Consider the following 17,116-nt stretch of genomic DNA (forward strand, 5'->3'; position numbering starts at 1 on the left):
GGCTCAGGGGCAGGAGGGAGAGTGACTGGGGGGAGGAGAGGTGATTGGCAGGGGGGACTCAGGGGCGGGAGGGAAGGTGATTGGGGGGAGGAGAGGTGATTGGCAGGAGGGGCTCAGGGGCAGGAGGGAAGGTGATTGGCCACGCTGGAGCGAGGGCACAGATGGGGGGCAGGGTTACAATACTGATTGGGGGCGGGGCCGTGGACAAGGGGGAGGAGCTCTCACTTTCACCTTTGTGCCCCCTCTGGCTCCGCCCCCTGCCCACCCCTCCCCCGCAGCCGCCTGCGGGGTGGGGGGATCATGGCCCCGGCGCCAGAGGCTTGTAGCTGGGCGGGGGGGGGCGGGTTGCAGGCTTAATGCTGCCCTGGGCCCCCCCATGCCTTGGACCCATCCGTGTCCTCCCCGTTAGCCCCTGGCGCTCCTGCTCGGGCACCCCCCGCTGCAGCCCTCGTCCCGCGGGGGCGCCGGAGCAGCCGGGCCGGGGAGCAGACAAGTAATACTGCTCACATAGAAAAGTAATAATCCTTCATTTGTACATTTATACAGTGTCCGGCCCCGGCCCCCGTCTGCCCGCCCCAGCCATGCCCGAGCCCCGGCCGGCCCTACGCCAGCGGGTCGGCCAGGTCGTCGTCCGCGCCCCGCGACAGCAGCTCTCGCTTCTCGTCCGTGCTGGCCAGCGAGTTCCGGCTGCTGTGGGCGCCCATGTAGAGCGTGGCGTACACCGGGTTGGTGAAGTTGGTGGGCTGGGGGGAGACAGGGGTGAGAAAGGGAAAGGGGGTGGGGACAGAAGGTCCCTGCAGGGGGAGCCTCCCGCTGCCCCCTCCTGCCCCCTGCTGCCCCTCCCATCTCACCCACCTCTCCATCCCCTTGCCCACCCGCTGCCCCTCCCATCTCACCCACCCACCTATTGCCCCCTCCCATCCCCTGCTGCCCCCGCCCGCCCGCTGCCCCCCAACACAGCCCCCTCGGTGGTGTCCCTGCTGCCAGCGGCAGGTGGGTCAGACTCTGCCCCGCCCCTGCCCTCACCTTGTCTGGGTCCAGGGCGAAGTCGGCATCCAGCAGCTCCCCCGCGTCGTCCTCCGGCTCCGCCTCGTACATCTTGTAGGTGGGGTTCCCGATCTCCACGTTCATGGCGCCGTTGGTCATCCGCTGGTGCTGGAAGCCCTTGGCCCTGCGCGGCGCAGGGGCAGCTGGGGTCAGTGCCCGGGGCAGTAACCCCTCCCTGCGGCCCGGTGTCGAGTCCCCCCAGCAAGCCTGGCAACCCCTTCCCCAGCCTGCTGCCCCCAACCCCCATCCCGCCCCCAAGCCTGGCAACCCCTCCTCCGGCCTGCAGCCCCCCATCCCACCCCCTGCCCCGGTAACCCCTCCCCCAGCCTGCTGTCCCCCCAGCCCTCATCCCTCCCCCTGCCCCAGTAACTCCTCCCCCATCCCGCCTCCTGCCCTAGTAACCCCTCCCCCAGCCTTCTGCCCCCAGCCCCCATCCTGCCCCCTGGCCTGCTGCCCCCCTCGGCCCTCATCCCGCCCCCTGCCCCGGTAACCCCTGCCCCGGCCAGCTGCCCCCTGCAACTCACCCTTTAACCCGGCGCTTGTACCAGAGCACCGCCAGGGCCAGCAGCAGCAGCAGCAGCAGCAGGACGATGGGGATGACGATGGAGGCTGTTCCTGAGGCACAGGAGCAGGCAGAGCGTCAGGGGGACCCCGACCCCCCACCCCGGGTCCGGCTCGTGGGGCTGGGGTGGGGCTGGGCTCCCCTCTCCCCGGGAGAATGCGGGCCTGGCACGAGCTGCGCACAGGGGTGTCTCTGTCCCCCGGCAGCTGAAGGAGATAGGGGCTTGGTGGGGGCAGAGGGACAGACACCCCCTGCCCTGCCCCCCCCGAGGGCCCAGGGGTCAGGACAAGTCCCCCCGATACATACGGCTGTTCTGCTGCTCGCTGACCACGAACTCCTCGCAGCGCAGCCCGGTCAGATCCGGCGGGCACCTGGCGGGCGGGAGCCAAGCGCGGGGTTAGGGGGGCATCCAGAGCAGGAGCTCGCAGAGCAGCCCCCTGCACCGCTGGGGGCTCAGCTGGGGCCCGGCCCGGCCCAGCCCCCTGCACAGCTCCTGACAGGCCGGGGGCTGAGCCAGGCCTTCCCACAGGCACGTGTCCCCTCGGTGCCAGGCTGCTGTCCCGGGCACCGCTGCCCCAGGCCCATCCCACCCCAGTGCCACAGGGCGGGCGCTGCTTACTGGCATTCGGGCATCTGCGTCCGGCTGTTGATGGCACAGGTGCCCCCGTTCAGGCAGTAGTTGTCACAGGTCAGGCAGCTGGGTGCCACCTTGCCATCCGGGCAGCTGCGGGGCAGAGGGGGGCAGGGTCAGCGCTCGACACTGGGCCACAGGGAGGGGTTACTGCCCCCCAGTTGTTCCTCGTGCCCCCTGCACCTCTGCCCCCAAGCAATAGGCTCAGAGCGTGCACCCCGAAACACCTGCACCAGCCACTCCAGCTTGGCCAGCGCCCCCCAGCCCACTGACCCTGCCGCCCCCAGTACGGTGCAGCCCATGAGCCGGGTGCCGGCGGCTGGCAAACGCAGAGCCGGCAGCAGGGCATGTGGGTGGGCGGACGGGCGCTCAGGAGAGATTCAGGGGCTGCTGGAGGGATAGCTGAGCGCCCACAGCTGGCAGTGGGAGTTGCGGTTGTGGTGCACCCCCGCACATGCACAGAACAAAATTCATTCTGCACTGACAGAAAAAATCAGCGGGTGCTGGGCTGGCCCCCCTCCCAGCCCCACTCACCAGGAAGGCTCCAGGCCCACCAGCCGCGCTGGGTGGGTGCGGCAGGACCTGCCCAGCCCCTGCGCCTGCCCCGCGGACACTTACACACAGGTGACTTCGCCCGTCTGCTTGTGGAAGCTGCACTTGCCCTTCTGGCAGCGGGAGCACTTGTTGACCTGGCAGCGGGCGCCCTCGTACTGTGGCCGGCAGCGGCACTGCTTGGTGCCACTGGCCGTCAGCTGGCACACGCCCTCGTTCTCGCAGTAGTCGAAGCACTGGCCTGTGATGGGGGGTGCACAGGGGCGCGTCAGTATCTCCGCTCTGACCACTAGTCCCCACTCCCCCACCCCCCGGGGAGAGAACCCAGGTGTCCCCGCTTCCACCTCTCCCCCCGCTGGGGGAGTGAACCCAGGTGTCCTGGCTCCCACCCCTCCCCCCGCTGGGGGAGAGAACCCAGGTGTCCTGGCTCCCACCCCTCCCCCCGCTGGGGGAGAGAACCCAGGTGTTCGGGCTCCCACCCCTCCCCCCGCTGGGGGAGAGAACCCAGGTGTCCTGGCTCCCACCCCTCCCCCCACTGGGGGAGTGAACCCAGGTGTTCGGGCTCCCACCCCTCCCCCCGCTGGGGGAGAGAACCCAGGTGTCCTGGCTCCCCCCCGCCCCCTGCTGGGGGAGAGAACCCAGGTGTTCGGGCTGCCTCTCCTCAGGAGAGAACCCAGGTGTCCTGGCTCCCACCCACCCGCCCCCCCGGGGGACAGAACCCAGGCGTCCCGGCCCCCCACTCACGGTACTGGCAGCGGTCGCCCAGGAAGCTGGCAGGGCAGCGGCAGCTGGGCTGGTTGCCGAGGTTGACGCTGCAGTTGCCCTGGTTGAGGCAGTACCCTGCACACACCTGCTGGTTGCACCGGGGCCCGGTGAAGCCAGTGGGGCAGCGACACGTGGGCACCCCTGGGAAGGGCCGAGGCGTCAGAGGTTGCGGGGCTGGGCCAGAGCCTCAGGGCAGGGCAGGGCCCATCGGCACCCACAGCTCCTAGCCGCTGCCCGGCTCCGAGCTCAGCCCGAGGAGCAAAGCCGAGGTGTGCCCCCCTCCCCTCCACCCACAGCCCCAGCCCCACCTACCCCCACTGTGCCGCCAGCAGCCCCACAGCTTCTCTCCCCCCATGTGCCCCCAGCCCCATGGCCCCAGCTACCCCCCACTGTGCCCCCTGCAGCCCCACGGCTTCTCTCCCCAAGCATGTGCTCCCAGCCCCACAGCCCCAGCTCCCCCCCACACTGTGCCCCCTGCAGCCCCACGGCTTCTCTTCCCCCATGTGCCCCCAGCCCCACGGCCCCAGCTACCCCCCACTGTGCCCCCTGCAGCCCCACGGCTTCTCTCCCCCCATGTGCCCCCAGCCCCACGGCCCCAGCTACCCCCCACTGTGCCCCCTGCAGCCCCACGGCTTCTCTCCCCCCATGTGCCCCCAGCCCCACGGCCCCAGCTCCCCCCCACACTGTGCCCCCTGCACCCCACGGCTTCTCTCCCCCCATGTGCCCCCAGCCCCATGGCCCCAGCTACCCCCCACTGTGCCCCCAGCAGCCCCACAGCTTCTCTCCCCCCATGTGCCCCCAGCCCCACGGCCCCAGCTACCTCCCCCCACTGTGCCCCCAGCAGCCCCACAGCTTCTCTCCCCCCATGTGCCCCCAGCCCCATGGCCCCAGCTACCCCCCACTGTGCCCCCTGCAGCCCCACAGCTTCTCTCCCCCCATGTGCCCCCAGCCCCACGGCCCCAGCTACCTCCCCCCACTGTGCCCCCAGCAGCCCCACAGCTTCTCTCCCCCCATGTGCCCCCAGCCCCATGGCCCCAGCTACCCCCCACTGTGCCCCCTGCAGCCCCATGGCTTCTCTTCCCCCCATGTGCCCCCAGCCCCATGGCCCCAGCTACCCCCCCCACTGTGCCCCCTGCAGCCCCTGGGCTCCCCCTCACCGGACGGGGAGGCGGCGCAGGTGCCCCCGTTCTGGCAGTACTCCCAGCACTGGTCAAGCTGGCACTTCTCGCCACTGTAGCGGGGCTGGCAGCGACACTTGGCCTGCTTGCGGGCATTCAGGAAGCAGCTGCCCCCGTTCAGGCAGACCAGGCTGCAGGTGTCGCTGGTTGGGGCTGCGGAGGGTGGGAGAGGGTGAGGGAGCGGGCGTGGCACACAGCCCGGGGGCAGGAATGTGGGCACAAGGGCCCACTGTGCACTGGCACCCCCAGTTTGCAGCTGCATGGGGAGGGGCGTGGCCTGGGGGAGGGGCGGGGCCTACAGGAGGGGCGTGGCCTTGCTGCAGCCTCTCCCCCCACGAAGGCGGCACCACATACCGATGGGCGAGATGGTGGGCGAGGGGATCACCACGCAGGTGCCGTTGTCCAGACGCTTCCCGTTGGGGCAGGTGCAGACGGGGCCGCTAGGGCTGAGCAGGCAGAGCCACTCGCATTTCTTCCGGTCGCAGGGGTTGGTCACTGGAGAGTGGACAGAGGGCTGGGGTTATGGGAGCATGGGGGTGCGTGGGGGGGACAAGGCCAGGAGCCCCCATGGCCCCCTGTTCACCCCTGCACTCAGGGCACCCCCCAGGGCTCCTCCCAGGCTGCCCCATGGCACACGGTGGGGGCTGCCCGGGGCCCTTCACTCGAGGGCAGGGCGCTGTCTCGTCCTGAGCCCTCAGCCTGGGCTCTGCCACGCGAGGTGCCACCCACAGGCCCATCTACCCTGGCACCTGGCCCCGTCCCTGCTGCCTCGGAGCAGAGCAACGAGCTCACGAGACCTTGTGTCCCCAGCCCCGGCTCAGACAGGACCGGGCTGTTCAGAGTCTGTCCCACCCCTGGCACGGCACGGGCGCTGTAAGCCAGGGCGCGCTCACCCTCGGGCTGCTTGTACTGGTGGTAGAGCGCCACGTCGGTGGCGTGGTTCAGCCCGGACGTCAGGTTGGTGACGGGCTCGCGCCCGAACTTGTGGATCTTGAAGATGCGGTTGTTGATGTAGGTGACACCATAGATGTAGTCCTCGAAGATGTCGATGCTGAAAGGATGGCTCAGCCCTGGGGGGCAGGGAGGGAGGCGACGTCACAGGCCAGCCCCCGGCTCAGGGCGCAGAAACCGGCTGTGCCTCTGGTCCGGCCACCGCTGAGCCGAGTGAGAGCCCCTCTGCCCCGGTATCAGGCCTCCTGCGGCAGTGGGCGGGGCAGGCTCACAGGACGCAGTGCGATTGGCTAAGGGGAGTCCTGGGGCCGGGCTGGTCCGCCGCCGCTCCCTGGCGACCCCTTGTGGCCAGCGAGGGAAGTGTGCCAGGCTCTGGGGCCGCGTGCACGGGAGACGGACGCCAGATACCCACGCCCCGGCTCTGCCAGAGCTCAGGAGCCCCCCCCCCCGCAGCCTGGGGCTCTGCAGCTGCCTCTCACCTTTCTTGTTGTCGATGGCCACCACGGGGTCGGTGCCGTTGAGGCGGATGCTGCCGATGACGGAGAGCTTGGCGTCGGCCCAGTACAGCCGCTCGTTGTGGTAGTCGACGGCCAGGCCTGCAGGGAGAGGGGTGCTGAGATTGCCCTGAGCTGCCCCCTGGGTGGGCCAGTCGCAGGTGCCGCTGGGACTGGGCTGCAGCTCAGTGGCTGGACCCCCTGCCAGGCCAGAGCCTGGGACCCCCATTTCCAGACCCCCCGCTGGGCCAGAGCCTGGGACCCCCATTTCCAGACCCCCCACCAGGCGAGACCCCGGATCCCCATTTCCAGACCCCCCACTGGGCCCAGCCCTGGGACCCCCAGTTCCAGACACCCCACCAGACCAGAGCCTGGGGCCCCCATTTTCAGACCCCGGGACCCCCTTTTCCAGACCCCCAGGCAGCGTGCAGATGGCACAGATACATCACAACAGCAGACCCCCAAGTGCTTTGATGGGGCCTTGGTTACAGATGAGGGAAACTGAGTCACCAGCGCCCCCCAAGGGCCCAGCGGAGCGCAGCAGAGCTGGGAGGAGAAGCCAAAGGACCGGCCTGGTGCCCTGGTGCACGCCGGAGCCCTGACTGGGCCGTGAGGACCCACCGCCCGGTCTGAGCTGCTCTGCTCTCTGCTCGGCCCCGCTCACCCGTCGGCCACTGGATGTTGTCCTGCACCAGGGTCTCCCGCATGGTCCCGTCCATCGCGGCCGTCTCGATCTTGGGGTGGTTGCCCCAGTCAGACCAGTACATGGTGCTGCGAAGGGAAGAAAAACCGTCGCAGGGGTGCCCGGGGGGTGGGAGCGGCACGGTCACACATGCCCAGGCTGCTGGGGGGGCTGTGTCCAGCCCTGGCACTGCCAGGCGCTGTGCCCACAGCCCCATGGATCCCAATGGCCCAAGGGTGGAGCCAGCAGGGTGCTGGAGCCCCACAAGGGCTCCTCAGACCCAGCCCTGAGTGGGGACCTTGGCAACTCCCCACAGCACTTACACCAGGACCCAGGTCACTCACTCTCTGCCATGTCCCAAGTGACTGCCCAGGTACCCCCGCCCGGCCGCCCGGGGCAAGCCGGGGCCCCCACCCAGCAAGGGGGCAGGTGCCATGGGGTGTGGCTGGCAGTGGAGGGAATGAGGGTGGGGGTGAAATGCGGGGAGGGGCCCTCTCGTGCCTTTGGAGTGGACTAAGCAGGACAGCCTGGGAAGGGGCAGGGTGGGGCGTGACGCTGGCTGGGCGGGGGCGGGGCTCTCGTACCCTCGTGTGACACTACTGGATTTTCAGAGGAACGTGCAAATCGCTACCGCAGCCGCTGCTCGGTTTGCACCGGCTCTTGTGCGAGGCGGCCCAGGGAGGGGCCAGCGAAGGCCGGGGATCGGCCGGTTCGGTTTTCACTGCGCACAGGCAGGTGTCCCTTTTGTACCCGCCGCCGGGCTCCGGGCTCGCGTGGGAAACGTTTGTTTCTGGGGGACCTCAGCAGGAGGCCTGGCGGCCCATTGCAAAGGGACCCTGCTCGGGCGGAGCCGCACCGGACCAAGGGCCTCGGCAGGTGCCAGGCCCCATCTGGGACCGTGGCTGTGAACATGTCCCCAGCAGACAGGCCATGGCTGCTCGCCTGGAGAGGACCTGGACAGGTGACCTGCCCCTGGGACAGGAGCCATGTGGGACGGGGAGAACGATGGAATTCCCTCCTCTGGGGCCAGGGGCCAAAGGGGCCCTGAGGCTCCTCCGTTTGCCTGCAGCCCAGCTCAGCCCTCAGGAGCGTCTCTGCTCTGAACCGAGCCCGGGGGGTCGCTGACCCGGCCTGGCAGAGGACGGACTCCAGGGACATTTAAGCGCGCGGCTGTTCCCTCCGCTGCAGCCGGCACCACGCGCTGCGGGATTGGCGTGTGCAGTTTGATCTCTGTAACGCTCTTCCTCTCACCCTGCTCTTTCTTGTAATCAATAAATAGGTTCTAGAGGAGGGGCCCAGGGCGCTCGTTAGGGGCAGGTGTGCGGTACACAGCCATGCTGCGATGGGTTTGGTGCCTTGCAGTAGAAGACCCCTAGCTGAGGGCCCATATGGAGCAATTTACCCTGGTTTGGCCCTTTGAGCTGTGCCCAGAGCAATGTCCTGTATTCCACCTCTGAGTGGATCAACCACGACGGAGTGGGGCGGGGCAGGGAGGCAGGGGCCCCTCGGAGCAGGCTGACCCTGGCAGTGGGGGCTGGAGTGGGTGCGCAGGGGGCAGGGGCGGGGCTGAGGCTCCCGTACCCCCGGAGAGGGTCCACCACGATGGCATGCGGCTCGTCGATCATGCCCGAGATGAGCGTCTTGCGGTTCTCGCCCTTCATCTGTGCCACCTCGATGACGTCGCGCCCCGAGTCCGTCCAGTAGATGTTCCCGGCCACCCAGTCCACGGCGATGCCCCGCGGCATCTTGAGGCCCGAGATCTGCAAGGCAGGGGGAGGCGGAGCCTTAGCGTGGGGGCGGAGCCTGGCCCGGCCCGGCCCGGCTGGCCACGCCCAGCCCCGGAGCGGCAGACGCTCACATTGAGGTGGGTGACGCTGGTGTCCAGCTGGCGGCGGTTGCGGTTGGCGGCGGTGGAGGCGGCGGAGGAGGCGGGCAGCTCGCGGAAAGAGATCTTGCCCGTATGCCAGTTGGTCCAGTAGATCTTGTTGCCCTTGACGTAGAGGTCCATGGCGTCGATGCGGACGTTCTCGTCGCCCTGGAAGGCCGGCTCGTAGGCCGAGTTGGGGTTGAAGGGGAACATGCTGCGGATCTTGTTGTCGTCGGCGATGTACAGGATCTGCTGCGCCGAGCCTGTGGGGGGAGAGCCGGGAGCCTGCCAGGAGCGGTCTGGGCCGAGCTGCGGGGCGGGGCAGAGGCGGGCGGCTTCCCACCCCTGGGGCCAGGCTGGGGGGCAGGGACAGGAGGGATCCAGAGGACAGGGGAGAGGGTCGCGGGGGTCCCCGGGAGACGTCCCCTCGGCAGGGCGCGCGCCCAACCGGCACGTACCTTCCGCCTTGCAGGTGTGATGGGCCTTCAGGAAGTTGCGGGCGCAGCTGCAGACGTAGGAGCCCTTGGTGTTGTTGCAGAGCTGGGAGCAGGTCCCGAACTTGAGGCACTCGTTGATGTCTGGCCAGGGAGCGGAGGCGGATGGGCTGTTAGGGGCCGGGGAACTGCGACAGGGCGGAGGCCGGGGCCCACCCTTGGGAGCTGTCCAGCCCAGGCCAGGCGGCAGAGCCTTACAGCCCTGCTGGTGCCCTGGCATTGGCTGGGACGTCCCCGGTGCCAGGGGTCCTGTGTTCGCCCTCTGGGTCGTGCCCCGCGGCTCGGCATGGCAGCTCCCCCAAACGGGGATGGGGGCGGCCACTTGCTGGGCCGGGCAGGGCCCCCTATGCAAAGAGCTGTGGGCATGGGGGAGCTTCAGGACTGCTTCGAGGGCCCTGGGACCAGCCACCTGGTGCCCGAACTGCCAGCGCTTCCCCAGGCCAAGGCCAAGGCCAAGGCCCGGCCCCCCAACTGGGCGGCTTTCACAGCTCCTGCTTCCGAGGCAGTGCGGCCCAATGGGCAAAGCAGGACTGGGACGCAGGAGACCCGGGGCTCCCTCTGAAAACCAGGCGACGGGCAGGTCTTGGCTTTGTCCCTTTCAGGGCACACCTGGGAGGGCCGAGCACCAAGAGGTACGGCCGCCCGCTGAGCCCCTCCTTGAACCCGGGGGACCATGGCCAAGCCCCAGTGTTTAACCAGCAGCCGCCAGGCCGGGCTCCATCCCACCCCGGCTGAGCCGTGCCCGGCGCCCCCACCTTGGCAGGTGTTTTTGTCGGGTGCTTTCTGGAAGCCGCTGCGGCAGGTGCAGTACACGGCCGTCTGCGACTGGACACACTTGGCCTCGTCCCCGCACATGGTCACGTTGGTTTGGCAGCTGTACATCTTGGGGTCTGCGGGGGACGAGGGCAGGGCAGCCGTCAGGGCGGCCACGGGGGCAGAGCTGTACTCACCACCACACTGCCCCAGAGCCCACACGCCACCAGGGGCTGTGGAGTAACACAGAAACCGCCACAGCCCGGCAGATTGCCGGCCTCCCCGGAACACGGCCCCTGAGCAAAACGAGAACTGCCGGGACAATCCCAGCCCGTGTCCCTGGCTCCCCCAGCCCCGACCCGCTGCCCCCAACTTTCCAGCCCGGCCCAGCCCAGCCCTCACGCAGGCGGTGCTGGTTTGGTCACCACTTCCCAAGGCTGGGAAGCTGGGTGCAAGTTTGCCTTGTGAGGGATCGCTTGAAAACCCGTAATGCGCCGAACATCAGTGTCCCGGCCCGACCGGCACATCGCCGCCACCTGTGAGTCTCCGGCTCTCTCCTGTGCCGGGTTGAGCAGCAGGCGCGTGTCCTGACGGGTGGGAAACGTTATCGCTGCTGTTTACGCTCCCCCCCAGATACGCTCCAGCCCCAGGGCCATCAGACACACTCCCCGTCACCTGCCTCCCGGGGGGGAGGTGATCCTCAAGCAGCGGAGGCCGATACAAAAACGAGAGCCACGATCTCTTCCCCGCCTCCGCCGGCGACATCAACACATGCGGGAAGGACTCTGAGCCTGGCTGAAAGGAGCCCGGCCTGGGGACCGTCCCAGCCTGCGCTGGGTGACAAGAGCCTGGGGACAGGCTGGCCACTTCGCTCTTTGCTCTCCTGTACCGGCTCCGACCCGTGTGCCCAGCAGCATTTCAGAGGGGCCTTTGTGCAGCTAACCGCCGGACCGGGTCGGCTCTGGCCGGAGGCGCGTGGACGTGCCCCCAGGGATGACAAGCCGGGGGTGGGAGGTTTTCCAAGCGGTCGCACACAGGGCAGGAGCTAAGTGCTCTTCTGTATTCTCGCTGGACACGGCGGGCGGCCCCTTCCCCGAGACACCCCGTGTGTGTCTCACAAGCTGAACGCGGAGAGGGGCTGGTCCCAGCGGCTGTGTGCCAGCCCCAAGCGGCCCCCTGGGAATGCCCCGGCCCCCCAGCGCCCGGCCTGGCCCCACGCACCGCCCTGGGAGCACTGCTCCTCATCCGAGCCGTCCCCGCAGTCGTCAAAGAAGTTGCAGCGCAGCAGGGAGCTGATGCATTTCTTGTTCTGGCAGAGGAATTCGTTCTTCTCGTGGTTGCAGCTCCTGGGCTTGGCAGTGGGTGACTCTGGGGGAGGGGGCAGGAGGGCGGCGGGCTTGAGACCCGAGTGGGAGCAGCCCTGGAGCTCAGCGACACCCCCCGGCTCTCCCCAGCCCCACAGGAGATATGGGGAAAGTACAGGCAGGGAGCAGGGATCCCAGCAGGGGCCTGGGGGCTCTACACTCTTACTCTACCCTTGGCTGCAGGAGGGGCGTGGGAGCTCGTGGTCAGAGCAGGGGGCCGGCAGCCAGGACTCCTGGGTTCTTCCCTGGCTGTGGGATGGGCGTGGGAGCTAGTGGTTAGAGCCAGGACTCCTGGGTTCTATCCTGGGGTGTGGGAGCTAGTGGTTAGAGCAGGGGGCTGGCTGCCAGGACTCCTGTGTTCTTCCCTGGCTGGGCGAGGGGCGTGGGAGCTAGTGGTCAGAGCAGGGGGCCAGCAGCCAGGACTCCTGGGTTCTTCCCTGGCTGTGGGATGGGCGTGGGAGCTAGTGGTTAGAGCCAGGACTCCTGGGTTCTATCCTGGGGCGTGGGAGCTAGTGATCAGAGCAGGGGGCCGGCAGCCAGGACTCCTGGGTTCTTCCCTGGCTGCGGGAGGGGAGTGAGAGCTAGTGGTTAGAGCCAGGACTCCCAGCTCTGGGCACGGCCCTGGCAGTCAGCGCCGAGGGCGCCGTCCGTGGCCCTGGCTAAGGCGGGGACGTGCCGGCCCTGCCCAGCTGGGCCCATGGGGCGTTGGGCTCCTACCGCAGTCCCGCTCGTCTGTGCCGTCGCCGCAGTTGTCGATGCCGTCGCACTGGCGCCCGATCCACAGGCACACGCGGTCGTTCTTGCAGCGGAAGGGCCGGCCAGGAGGACACTGGAACTTCACTGCCGGCCAGAGAGACGGGTGAGCGCCCTGGCTCAGGCCCCCGCGCCGGATCCGACCCCAAATCCCTGCCATCCGCCTGGGACTGAGCCCTAACCCTCAGCATCCCGCAGCTCGGCCCCCCAGTGACACTGCAGCCCCAGCCCAGCCGGCGTCCCCTCCGGCTCTGACCGGTCCGCAAGTGCCTGGGCTTTGGGCCGGCTGCCCCCGGTGTTACCCGCGCCCGCCATCCAGCTGCTCCTGCCTCAGCCCTGGGTAGGCGACGTGCTGTGAGCTGCCAGCTTGGCCTGGGTAGGAGGGGGGGTCCCTGCCATGCGTGGCCGGGGAGGCTCCAGCACTGAGCCAGCTGTTCCCCAAACTGGGGCCCTCCCCACTAAGCTGCCCCAGCACCCTGGCAGGCCGGGTGAGGGCCCAATCCCTCCCTGGCTGGGGGCTGACCCTGGGCACGACCCCAGCGGGGACGGAGCCGTCTCTGGGGCAGCTCCGGGCACTGCCCACCCCTCCCTCCGCGGCTTCCTGGAGCGCCATCCCCGCATGCCTGAGGTGGGTGGGCAGGGGGCGGAGGCACTCACAGCGCTCCATGGAGCTCCCAGGGGGGGAGCGGGGCTGGATGGGGGGCACTCACAGAGCGCCATGGGGTGCCCAAGCAGGGGGATGGGGGCAGAGATGGGGGGCACTCACAGCACTCCTTGGGGGTGGGGTATGGGCGGGGAGCCGGGGTGTGTGTGTGGGGGGTACCAGTGGGGCACTCACAGCACTCCTTGGGGGCGGGGGGTTTGGGGGTACTGGGGGGGTACCGGGGGGTGCTCACCACACTCCTCAGGGGCGGGGGGCCGGGAGGTACCAGGGGGGCGCTCACCGCACTCCTCAGGGGTGGGGGGGTTTGGGGGTCCTGGGGGGCGGGGGGTTTGGGGGTACCAGGGGGGCCGCTCACCGCACTCCTCGGGGGTCTCGTCCGAGTTGTCGCCGCAGTCGTCCTCACCGTCGCACTTCCAGGCCAGCGGCTTGCACAGCGTGTTGTTGCACTGGAACTCGTCCAGGGGGCAGGTGCGCACTGCGGAGGAGGGGCGGGCGGGGGGGGGGGGGGGCGTCAGGGCCGTGCTCGGGGGAGGGGTGCCCAGGCCCCCTGAGGGGGCTGACGGGGACAGGGCTCGGGCGACCGATCCCCGACCAGAATCGCCCCCACCCCAAAGCGGGCGCTAACCACTGAGCCCCCCTGCCCTGAGGCGCGGGCGGGGCCGGGCCGTGGTGAAGGCTCTCACCCCCCGTGCTGCAGTTCTCCTCGTCGCTGCCGTCCATGCAGTCGGCGTCGGCGTCGCAGCGCCAGCGCACGGGGATGCAGTGCCCGTTCTTGCATTGGAACTGGTCCAGCTCGCAGCGCACGGTGCAGTCCTTCTGCGGGGCGGGAGCAGGCGGCGGGTGAGCGGGGAGGGGCCCCTCCCGCCAGGGCTGCCGGCACGGATGGGCTCGCAGTCCCCTGCCGCCCACCCCCACCCCCACCCCCGCCCCGGGGGCGCAGCTGCAGCGGCCTGGGCCCTGGGACCGGCGTCTCCCCCCGCCCCCCACACTGGCTGTACCTCATCGGAGCCGTCGGCGCAGTCGTGGTCCCCGTCGCACTTCCAGCGGCCGGCGATGCAGCGCCCATTGGCGCAGGAGAACTCGCTCTCCGAGCAGGGCCGGGGTGCTGGGGGAGAGAAGAGGGGCGGTGCCGGTGAGGGGCGGGCGGGAGTGGGGGGACGGGCGCAGACACACGCTGCGGGGTGCAAGCAGAGCTGGGGAGACAGCCGGAGAGGCGCATGGCTCGTACCAACTTCCAATGCCACCCCAGCCCCCAAACCAGCCCAGCCCCCAGCCCGCCCCACGTCCCCCCGTGGCTGGGCCAGACCCCACAGGGACCAGGCGGGGCGCCCCGGACTCGCTGTGTGCGCCTGCCGCCCCAGCGGCAGAGCCAGGGGCTGTCTGTGTTTGAGCCGCCTCTCACAGCCAGGAGGCTGCACCGCCGGCGCCGCAGCAGAACTCGGGCCTGGACGGGGGATCTTCCTGGCTGCACATAACTTCCATCCCACCTCCTGCTCCACCCAGGGCAGCCCAGGTGCCATGGCCCCTCTGGAGGCATCCAGGAGCAGGCGCAGACGGGGCTGAGGCTGGGTCGCTTTGCAGAAGCAGACGGGGCAGGGCTAGAACGTGGAGCTGACTATGAGCCATGCATGGGTCCCGGGTCTGCTGCGGAGGAGGAAACACTGAACTCCCCCCGCGCCTCGGGGCGCCACAGCCTGGGGACGCAGCGGACGAGGTCCCACAGGACTGGGCGACAGCCTCGCCCCAGCCCCTCTGGGCCAGGTTCAGCGGTCGGTGCGTTTACTGGGCACTGTGCATGGAAGGAACACGCCAGTGGCAGGAACCTACCTCAGAGCGCCCGTAACGACAGTGTGAAAATGGAGAAAAACGGTAGATGAGGTGAAATGGCACAAACTCAAATACACGACATGAGAGCAACGGAAAAGAAAAGAAATTCGTCCCGGGACGGGAGGAGCCTGCAGGGGTGAGGACCAGGGCCCCCAGACTCCCGGGGCCAGGCTGCATGTCTACGCACACCGGCGGTGGAGCAGTGAGACCGCTGTGCTGCGAACCCACGCGGCAACACTCGGCTTTCCCCTCGACCTCACCCCAAGCGGCTCCAACAACAGTCACCGTGTCCCACGGCCTCTGGCTGCGTGCCTGCCGCGCAGGAGCTGACGGCTCATTTCCAACGCAGCCAGGGCTCCCGCCTGGGGCTGCTGTGCCATCGGTGGCACCTTGCCGCAGAGCCCCTCTGAGGCCACGTGCCGGCTCCCCCACGCACCTACCCCCTAAGCGGCTCAGCTGGGGCAGCGCGCAGAGAGAGCAGGCCGGGCCCAGCCTGGGATCCTCTCCCCACCAGGCCGTGTCTGGCCGCTGTGCTGGGGGAGCCGAGGTGCCTGGAGCCACGCTGCTTGCAGGGCAGCTCCCCGGCCGCTTGCACAGAAACCAACGGCCTCTGCGTGTGCCCAGCAGGTCATCGGCTCGCCCGAGCATGGCCCACTGGGGAACTCCTGTCCCTGGCCAGGTCTCCCCTCCCAGCAACCCGCCTCCCCCGGCAGCAGGCTCAGGCCGTGCTCAGAGCCAGGAGGAAGCCCTGCGCCCCTTTCCTCCCAGCCCCAGGCCCGGGCGGCGGAGGGTACCACGTACTGCAGCTCTCCTCGTCCGAGTTGTCGCCGCAGTCGTTGTCGTAGTCGCACTGCCAGCGGCCCGGCACGCAGCGGTTGTTCTTGCAGCGGAACTGGTAGGGCTCACAGGTGCGCTCGTCTGCCAGGAGCAGCGACGGGGGGAGGCGGGAACAGGGGTTGCAAGGTGGGGAAAAAGCCCGGTGTCAATTTCGCCTGCTCGGCCGGTGCCGTAGGGGCTGAGTGGGCAGCATGGGGGGCGCGGGGGTAGGGAGGCAGCTGTGTCCACGCCCCTCAAAACCGACCTCCCCCTCCCGCCCCCTGCAGCCAAGCCCCGATCCCCGGAGCCCAGCCCCTGGAGCCGGCCGACCACGGCGCTGGCTCACCGCACTCCTCCTTGGGCTCATCCGAGCCGTCCCCGCAGTCGTCCTCCCCGTCGCACTTCCAGCGGGCCGGGATGCACCGGCCTGAGTCCTTGCATCGGAACTCGTCCACGCCGCACGTCATTTGTGCTGCGGAAAAGAGCCAGAGGGGGTTTAGCGTCCGCCGGGGCCGGCCCTCCCTCCGCTCTGCCCCCGACAGTGCTGTCCTGTGGCTGCAGGACAGAGCTGTGCGTCTGGCCCCACAGGGAGCAGGGCCCAGCACCGCAGGGGACAAAAGGTTTTCATGGACATTACGTGACATGAGCTGTGGGGTCCTCAGCCTGGGTCCCAGCAGGCCAGGTGACCACAGCCTGAATCCTCCCTCCCTCCCAGCACCTTTGTCCCAGGGCTCAGGCGTCCGGAGGGCAGGCAGGGCACTGAGGGCCCCAGGGCTGCCGGAGGAGCAGCTTACTGCAGTTGGCAGGCTCATCGGATCCGTCCACGCAGTCGTTGTCCCGGTCGCACACCCAGACGCGGGGGATGCAGCGCTTGGTGACAGCACACTGGAACTGGTTCGGGGCGCAGGTCACCTCCGCTGCGCAGGGCGACAAAGGGACGGGGAGTCAGGGGGGCCGGCAGCGGAACCCATATGACCGAGCCCGCATGGCGCATGTAACGTGGGAGGGGAACGTTTCTGGCTCACGGCGCTGGGTTTTATACGTTGCACCGTTCGCTCAGCAGGAAGGCTGGGGCTGCTGGTGCGTACCCCGCTGGTAAGCGCAGCCCCGAGGGCAAGGCAGGAAGAGACCCTGATTTCTTACGGTTCTTCCTTTTCTCTCAGGCCGTGGTGGGACTACAGTGCTTGCTCTACGGTCTCACTTCTTTCCCCCACGAATGCCAGCACCCTCCCCGGCGGCCCTGCACACTACGCTGCGGAAGGTTCTCTTGTAATTTTTTCCATAACTCTATAATCCCTTAGAAGAGTCTAATCCTCCTGGCCGGGTGACCCTGTCTGAAAGGCTCCGTCCTGCGGTTCGGAGCGAGGGGAGGTGGCGGTGGAGCAAGGGAGCAGAGTGAAAGCCACCACGAGCGGCCAGGTGCTCAGGAAAGGAAGGGGAGAACCCAGGGAGCGGGTGGCTGGTTGCCAGGGTATGTCCGTAGAACCGATGTTGCAGTCGATGTGTAATGCACTGGCGGAACGTTTTAGGGTAACAGTGGCAGGAGACAATCAGAAACGAGCCACCACCGTGCCCAGGGCGAAGGGAGCAGGCGGACGGCCCCACAGGCACAGGGCTACACTCGGGATGCTAAAGTTTAGCCGGCACAGGCAGCAGCAGCACCCACCTGCCAGGGGCAGAGGCTGGCTCCAGCCAGGGCACAGTAGCCGATATGCA

The 17,116-nt window shown here is 68.9% G+C and overlaps 1 protein-coding gene across 1 annotated transcript in view; it reads right to left on the bottom strand.

Moving 5' to 3' along the window:
• Positions 1 to 508: 508 nt before the first annotated feature.
• Positions 509 to 17,116, bottom strand: part of LRP1 (LDL receptor related protein 1) — a 169,046-nt gene continuing 152,438 nt past the window's right edge. Inside the window, exons 66-89 of the mRNA XM_074980191.1 lie at positions 16,195 to 16,317; positions 15,747 to 15,872; positions 15,386 to 15,502; positions 13,756 to 13,862; positions 13,441 to 13,573; positions 13,113 to 13,232; positions 12,058 to 12,180; positions 11,198 to 11,344; positions 9,979 to 10,113; positions 9,188 to 9,307; positions 8,721 to 8,992; positions 8,444 to 8,622; positions 6,845 to 6,951; positions 6,166 to 6,282; positions 5,629 to 5,805; positions 5,090 to 5,230; positions 4,715 to 4,888; positions 3,537 to 3,698; positions 2,859 to 3,033; positions 2,229 to 2,333; positions 1,916 to 1,980; positions 1,572 to 1,662; positions 1,027 to 1,171; positions 509 to 743 (exon numbers count right to left, since the gene is read on the bottom strand). Of these exons, the coding sequence (XP_074836292.1) occupies positions 603 to 743; positions 1,027 to 1,171; positions 1,572 to 1,662; positions 1,916 to 1,980; positions 2,229 to 2,333; positions 2,859 to 3,033; positions 3,537 to 3,698; positions 4,715 to 4,888; positions 5,090 to 5,230; positions 5,629 to 5,805; positions 6,166 to 6,282; positions 6,845 to 6,951; positions 8,444 to 8,622; positions 8,721 to 8,992; positions 9,188 to 9,307; positions 9,979 to 10,113; positions 11,198 to 11,344; positions 12,058 to 12,180; positions 13,113 to 13,232; positions 13,441 to 13,573; positions 13,756 to 13,862; positions 15,386 to 15,502; positions 15,747 to 15,872; positions 16,195 to 16,317 (3,302 nt within the window). The 3' untranslated portion in view covers positions 509 to 602. The remainder of the gene's footprint in view (positions 744 to 1,026; positions 1,172 to 1,571; positions 1,663 to 1,915; positions 1,981 to 2,228; positions 2,334 to 2,858; positions 3,034 to 3,536; positions 3,699 to 4,714; positions 4,889 to 5,089; positions 5,231 to 5,628; positions 5,806 to 6,165; positions 6,283 to 6,844; positions 6,952 to 8,443; positions 8,623 to 8,720; positions 8,993 to 9,187; positions 9,308 to 9,978; positions 10,114 to 11,197; positions 11,345 to 12,057; positions 12,181 to 13,112; positions 13,233 to 13,440; positions 13,574 to 13,755; positions 13,863 to 15,385; positions 15,503 to 15,746; positions 15,873 to 16,194; positions 16,318 to 17,116) is intronic.

The sequence above is a fragment of the Carettochelys insculpta genome, chromosome 29 (genome assembly GCF_033958435.1).
Source record: "Carettochelys insculpta isolate YL-2023 chromosome 29, ASM3395843v1, whole genome shotgun sequence".
NCBI lineage: Eukaryota > Metazoa > Chordata > Testudines > Carettochelyidae > Carettochelys > Carettochelys insculpta.